General features: G+C 54.9%; 1 protein-coding gene and 1 long non-coding RNA gene across 3 annotated transcripts in view; both read right to left on the bottom strand.

The window, feature by feature from the left end:
* Nucleotides 1-470, bottom strand: part of CFAP46 (cilia and flagella associated protein 46) — a 133,967-nt gene extending 133,497 nt beyond the window's left edge. For both annotated transcript variants that reach the window (XM_055353917.2, XM_031007289.3), the window contains exon 1: nucleotides 320-470. In XM_055353917.2, the coding sequence (XP_055209892.2) occupies nucleotides 320-368 (49 nt within the window). In that variant the 5' untranslated portion in view covers nucleotides 369-470. The remainder of the gene's footprint in view (nucleotides 1-319) is intronic.
* A 1,342-nt stretch (nucleotides 471-1,812) lies between these two features.
* Nucleotides 1,813-4,443, bottom strand: LOC134759255 (uncharacterized). Its single transcript, XR_010135331.1, has 2 exons — nucleotides 4,161-4,443; nucleotides 1,813-2,998 (listed from the first exon to the last, which is right to left on the bottom strand). It is a non-coding gene; the product is annotated as an uncharacterized lncRNA (long non-coding RNA).
* Between the last annotated feature and the right edge of the window lie 2,980 nt (nucleotides 4,444-7,423).

Genomic DNA, 7,423 nt, shown 5'->3' on the forward strand with positions numbered 1-7,423 from the left:
TTGGTCACCGGGCTGGGAGAAGTGAGCCGGGCAACGCGATCCCGAAGGCCCCAGGCAGCCGCCTTGGGTCCCCGGGCCACAGCCACCGTCAGAACCAGTCGCCGCCAGGGAGCAGCGGCGTGGGCGCCTTCCTAGAAGGGCGTCTTCCTGTACGTTTGCTCTGGTCAGACGATCGGGAGATGGGGGCTCCGGCTGTGGCCCTCGAGGGGTCACCCATTGGGCGGGCTGGGATGAGAGGGTCCGGGGCCTCCCCGGGGCGGGTGTCGTGGCGGGTCCCGGGGCCTCCCCGGGCCGGGGGTCGTGGCGGGTCTGGGGTCACCTTGCTGGCTCTCGGCGCGGGCCAGCTCCTGCGTGATGACCAGGTCCATGGCGCCGGCGCCCTGCTCGTCCGCCCTCTCCGGGGTCCGCGGTGCGTCCTGCCGCCCACTGTCGGTTGGGTTCTCCAGCCGCGAGGACCCGGCCACGGTTGCCTGGAGACCGAAAGGGACGCGGACGCGGGGCTACGGGTCGGCGGCGGGGCCACACTTCGGAGAAGGCGAACAACGCCGCGCCCCCGCCCTGCCCCCGGCCAGCTCCGCGGGAGTGAGACACCAGGGCAGCGACCCCCGGCGAGGGGCAGGAAGAAGAAAGGGGAGGGAAGGCGACGGGGGAGGACGCCGGGGGGTCCGCGCGGGCCTCCTCTCCCCGCTCAGGGCTCCTGTGTGCCCGGGTTCTGGTCCTGACCCCGGGCTCACCCTCCACCTTCCCCGGGAACTTCCGACTGCATCCTTCGCGCCTGCACTCGTCCGCTCATTCATTCATTCATTCATTCATCCATTCATTCAGTCAGTCAGTCAGTCAGTCATTCCTTCATTCTTTCGTTCTTTCATTCATTCCGTCTTTACTTTAACAGGCGGCGATTTGCCCCTGCCACGGTGCTGGAAGTGCAGCGGGCACAGAAAGTCGCGCAGTGGAAATGCGGGCTGCGGGCGTGGAGGGGCCGCCGGGTCTGGGGGCAAGCTGAGACCTGGCAGCAGGGGGTGGCCGAGGCGGGAGGAGCAGACGCAGAGCCCCGGCTCCCACGGAGAGGGTAGCAGCGCAGCCACCTGCCCCCCTGGGCTCCCCACCTCCCAGCCGGGGCTGCTTTCCGGCGGGGGTCCGGACGGCGCCTACGACCGACCCGAATTGGAGGCTTGGCGGGGCGCGCAGCCCCCGCCGGGGAAGCCGGAGCCACTGAAGGACTTGGGTCGGCCTGGGGAGGGGAGGGCCCGGGACTCACCCGGGGGTGGGCACACTCGGGGAGCTCTAGGGGAGGCCCACCTGGGGTAGGCCCACCTGGGAGAGGACCCCCTGGGAGAGGCCCACCCACGAGAGGCCCACCTGGGAGACTGGAATTCCACCCTGGAGAGGCCCACCTGGGAGAGGACCCCCTGAGAGAGGACCGCCTGGGAGAGGCCCACCTGGGAGAGGACCCCCTGGGAGAGGACCGCCTGGGAGAGGCCCACCTGGGAGAGTGGAATTGCACCAGGGAGAGGCCCACCCAGGAAAGGCCCACCTGGGAGAGTGGAATTCCACCCGGGAGAGGCCACCATACCTACATGGGATCAAACAAGCTGCCTGGACATAGTTTTGAAACCTGAACGTTGTATGTTTCTCAGGCTCCTAGAGCCCCACCCCGTCTTGAAGTTGGCAGCCTCAGATCCCTGCTAAATGACCATATTCCTTCCCAAAGACAGTTCTCAGATGGGCCTTTGTTGGTAAAGACACTCCACACATGGGTACAGCCTCGATAAAATATTTATCCCCTCAGAGAAAGTATATCCAAACATAACGTAGTAAGAGATTTCCCAAATCCAAGGGCATTAAATATTAAAACTCAGTTTTCTAGTTACACATTAGCCTTAAATATCAAGAGTGCAACACAAAATTATCACAGAACGCAGGAAAAGGAGATGAGAAAGGCCGCAGATGGGCAGCCAGGTGGGCCGGGGCACAGGGCAGGGTCGGAAAGGGTCCCCAGCCCAGGAGCTTCTGTGTCCGTGGAGTGGGGGGCACCACCCTCCTGGCTCGTGGATGTGTTCAGCAACCCGGAACTGCTCTGGACCCATAGTCCAGGCATTCTTATGGAGGCTCCATCACAGACATGAAGGATGATGGTGGATGATCCCTGGAGGAGGGTGGGTGCAGGGTTGAGAGCTGCAGGTGCTAATCCTGGCTGGTCTCTCTGGTGACCGGCCCCCCTCCAGGAGCCACCAAGCCTCACCTCATTTGAACGGAAGAATCCGCTACCATCACCCAGGAAATTCAAGGGCTTTTGGAGCCCTGTGCTGGGTCTCAGGAGCAGAGACCAGATCTATTCATTTCTCATTTCGTCACCCCATCTTGCCAGGTAGAGACGGTGTCTGTGTCTGGGCTCCCAGGCTGGACCCCAGAGGCCTGCTGTATATGCGCCCGCTGGCGTTGCCATCATGGGGCACTCTCATGGGCGGCTTAAACAGCGGGAAAGGAGGCGGGAAGGCCGAGATCAAGGTGCGGCCGGAGTTGGTTCCTTGGAGGGCACCCCGCGTGGCCGTATGTGGTCGTCTTCTTGTCTGTGTCTCAGTGTCCAAATGTGCCCATCTTATACGGACACCAGCCATGGGGTTTAGGGCCCACCCTGGGACCTCCTGTTAAACAGATCACCTCTGTGAAGACCCTGTCTCCAAATAAGGCCACATTCTGAGGCCGTGGGACTAGGACTCCAGCATAAGAGTTTCAGGGGGACACAGTTCAATCCATGACACTTGCTTAACCAGAAGGTGGTGAGAATTCTGAACATTTGTAATTTCATCAGGTGAAAGCCAGGAAGATGGGTGAATTGTTGTTTAAAACATCTCAGAATATATACATGAGCAGAATGAGCAGAACAGAAGTTAAAGATAGAGCTTCTTCCAGCGCAGGTGAGGCCAGTAATCAAATCCCACTGGTGTGTATGTCCGTAAACGAGAACTTAGTTGAAATCGACCTGGCATCCCAGCTCCTGGGGACAGGCAAGCAGAAGCCGGGGGCAGGAGGGACGTGGTGATGTGCGGGGTCCTGGCTCTCCCCGGCTCCGCTCAGAAGAGCAAGGTGCCGCCCTCCCCTAGGGGAGCTGGAGAAGGGGTTGGGTGGAGTTGGGGAGGCACGGAGGGTCCCTGGTAGCCGGGTGCTGGCAAGCAGGCTCTCCAGGGAAAAGCGAAAATGAAGCCCCTGGTTGGAAGCATTTGCACATCCTCCCACCACCGCTGTTTAAACTGCCCCAGGGGCAGCACCAGCTCACAAAGCTGCACATCTCACAAATGGCCAAGTGGAGCCCAGCTCTGGCTTGGTGACCCCTCCAGAAAGGCGGGGTCCTGGGGACCACAAAGTCGGCTGGAAGCCGACCTGCACCGCTGTCCCAGGGGCCTGTGCTCTCCTCACTCTGCCTGGCTGGTGTCTGGCCCGGCAGTGCTTTGTGGCATCAGCTCCACTTTGGGGCCAGTCAGTGCCGGCACGGCTACTTTACCTACGGCTTGAGAATCCAAGTGTGGAGTCTGGGAAAGGGGGCTGGGCTGGAATCCCCACGTGTGAGGGCTAACTGAGACTGGGCCTGCAGTCTCAGGGAACCAGGGAACCAGGAAGAACTGATCCTAGAGTCGGGAGAGGCCCCAGGCCACCTTTGTGTGTTGGGCCACGCAGTGGTGAAGGCCACGGGGTGGCCACCCAGCTACGGTTGGTGGAACCCCAGAGCCCACTAGGGGAGGGTGTGGTGAGTGCATGTGTGTGACTGTGAGAGTGTCAGCAGGAGGGGGTGGGTGGGTGTGAACTGTGTGGCTGCGTTAGGGTAAGTGTGTGCCATGTGTACACAAGAGTGTGTGTGTATAGTGTGTGACATGTAAGCATGATCATGTGTGTGACCGTGTGTCTGAGTGTGCATGTGTATGCACGTGTGGCCCTCCCCTGTGGAGGCACAGGGGAGCAGGTCTCTAATCCACAGACATCACCGACGACCTGTGCAGGGCCAGGCTCTGGGGATCAGCAGAGAACAAAAGGGGCAGAAAGCACTGCCCCTGGGGACAAAGACCACACTGTGGGGTCCGGCAGCTGGGAGGGGGGCCTGATGTTTTCTGGGAAAGCAGTTTCACCCCCCAGGAAAGCAGGAGGATCAGAAGAGGGCTCCTCACCCCCACAGGCACCTTTCCCGGTGGGACAGCCCCTGAACATGGAGCGTATCAGCAACCTGGCAGCCGAGCTCCCGCGTCTCCAGGATCATGCCCGAGGGTGGTGTGCACATGCCCTGAAAAGACAGGGAGGAGAACATCCGCTGTCATCCCCAACAGCCCAGCACTCAGCGCCCAGCACCCCAGCACTCAGCGCCCAGCACCCCAGCACTCAGCGCCCAGCACCCCAGCACTCAGTACCCCAGACCATCATCCCCAATAGCCCAGCACTCAGCACCCCAGGCTGTCATCCCCAACAGCCCTGCACCCAGCACTCAGGATCCCAGGATCCCAACAGCCCTGCACCCAGCACTTAGGATCCCAGGATCCCAGCACCCCAGCACCCCAGCATCCCAGCACCCCAGCATCCCAGCATCTCAGCATCCCAGCACCCCAGCATCCCAGCACCCCAGCACCCCAGCATCCCAGCCTCCATGTATCCCAGCACCCCAGCATCCCACTACCCCCAGTACCTCCAGCATCCCAGGATCCCAGCACCCCAGGATCCCAGGAACTCAGCATTGCTGCATCCCAGCACCTAACCTGGGGTCACACATTTTTATCTGATGAATCTGCAGCTCTTAATGCTTCTACCTGCCTTCCCTCTGCCTTCTGCAGACACCATGCACAGGTGATGTGTATGTGTATATTCTTTTTTGGTTCACAGAAATGGCAGTTGCATCATACCCTGTTTAGCATCATGGCTTCCAGCTAACTACCCATCCATTCACTGGAAGATATTTTTGAAGCCTTGCTGTGTCATTAGAGCAGAGCCTCGTTCTGAACTCCTGGTCCAGCAGGCCCCGCTGCTGAGGCTGCTGCAGCTCACGGCACACTTGGACAGCGGCAGCACTCTCTTCTCTGAGGCCTCTCTCTTCAACGTTTTGTAAGACTGTATTTGCATGTTTATTTTTATGTAAATGCTGAAACATCTGGTCTAGTTTAAAAAATAAACACAAAACACAGCCAAAAGCACACTGTTGGCATTTTCTCTGGTACAGGTTGATTTAAAGAGAACTGCTGTAAGACCGTGTGTCTTCTGATCCAGCCGCAGTGGGCTTTCTCACTCGCTTGCCTTCGGTGTGCATCTGCTTGCTAATACTAAGAATTTGTGCCTCGATATTGATAAGGAAGGTGATTCTGTGATATTTTCAAACAAACAATGTGGAAGCTTGATCTTTCCTTCTGTGCTCCTGAACTGGTTCATAGCATTGTAATTACAATGCTCCTTAAGGTTTGCGAGAACTTGTAAGGTGGACTTTTCTTTCTCATTTGGAGCAAGTGTGTTTATGTATGTGTGTGTGTGGGTATGTGTATGCACATGCTGCATGCATGTGTATAGCATATGTGTGTATATGAATGAGCATGTATGTGTGTATATGTATATGTATGTTGTCTTCATGTGTGCATGTGCAAATGTGTGTAAGTACATGCATGCATATGTGTTGTTTGGTCATGTGTGTACACGTGTGTCCGTGTGTGCACATGTGTAAGCATGTGTATGCATGAGTGTTCATGCGGATGTGGATGTATATGTGTAGATGGAGATATGTGTATATGTGTGAGCATGTGTACCCATATGTAAGCACGTTCATGTGCGCATTTGTGTGGATATGGATGTATATGTGTATACATGCACTGTGTGTATATCTATGTGCATGTGTGTATGTGCATGTGTATGTGTATATGTGTACACATGTGTGCATATAACCACACATATGTATGTGTGTTTGAGTGTGCATGTGTACATATGTGCAAGCACATGCATGTGTGTGTATATGTGCAGGTGTGTGAAGGGATCCAGATCACACTTTGTGGTGTAAGGATCATTTTGAGCTGATGGTGTCTGGGAATCCACAGTGCAGGAGGAGGCTTTCTCCACAGCGGCCTTATCTGCCTAAAAGCAGAGGCTTCCAGAAGGACTCAGCCATGACCGCCCAAGGACTCGGCCGTCACGGCCCAAGGACTCGGCCATCACCGCCCAAGGACTCGGCCATCACGGCCCAAGGACTCGGCCATAAAGGAGGCTTCTGGTACCAAGAGACAGAGCAACTCCAGTTGCTGGAGATGAGAAGTCAGCACTGGGATGAGGAATGGCACACACATACCTTTCCCAAGCGGACCTTACCCTCCGTTAGCTTCCTGTGTCTCTCTCGCTTGTTTCCCACCACATGCTGGCCCTCAGGGTCCTACCTCCTTCCGCTTGATAAGATGGTTTCTCAGCCCCAAATTCTAGCTGCTTCTTTGAGTCACTTTCTTCCTGAGTATGCATGTGAATCAACTTTACCCTTTGCTAATCCGTCTTTTGTTTCATTTGCAGGCCCCCAGTAGAGAACCTGAGAAGACAGAGGACAAGTTTTCCTCCAACATGAGCATGTGTGGGTGACCGTCGTAGCTCTTTAACACTTCTCTCATAGCTCTTTAATACTTCTCCTGTGGTAATTGGCTCCTCCAAAATCAGTTTGATAATATTTTCCTTAAAAAGCATTCATTTCATCCAGATTTCAATATGCATGGTGTTGAACAAAGTAGTCTTATCATAGTTGTTTTTCACTTACTCTGCATCTGGGCTATTTTCTGATGCTTATTTCTGATTTTATGTATTTCTTTCTGGTTAGGTTTGTTGATGGTTTCTGTATTTTATTGTTTTCCTTTTTTTAAAAGAACCAGCTTTGGTGCCTATTAATTGATCCTATCATTTCCTGCTTTTCAAATCATTAATTTCTTCTTTATTCCTTAGCAAGTTGTTGATGAAAATAATCAAACTGTGTAAAATATTTAAAGAGATTTATTCTGAACCAAATATGAGTGGCCAATGGCCCCATGACACAGCCTTCAGGAGTTCCTGAGAACATGTGTCTGTGGTGGTCGGGCCACATTTGGTTTTCTATCTTTAAGAGAGACATGAGACATCCATCAACACATGTAAGACATACATCGTCTCTGTCTGGAAATGGGGGACAACTGGAAGCGGGGGGCTTCCAGGTCACAGGTAGATTCAAGGATTTTCTAATTGGCAATTGGTTGAGTCAAGTTATTGTCTAAAGACTTAGAAAGAAATGTCCAGGTTAAGATAAGAGGTTGTGGAGACCAAGGTTTCATCACGCAGATGAAGCTTCCAGGTAGCAAGCAGGCTTCAGAGAGAATAGATCATAAATGTTTCTTATCAGAGTTAAAGAGTCTGTTCTCTCAGTAATTCCAAAAGGGAGGAGGGATAATGAGACACC

Source organism: Gorilla gorilla, chromosome 8 (assembly GCF_029281585.2).
Source record: "Gorilla gorilla gorilla isolate KB3781 chromosome 8, NHGRI_mGorGor1-v2.1_pri, whole genome shotgun sequence".
In the NCBI taxonomy this organism is placed as follows: domain Eukaryota; kingdom Metazoa; phylum Chordata; class Mammalia; order Primates; family Hominidae; genus Gorilla; species Gorilla gorilla.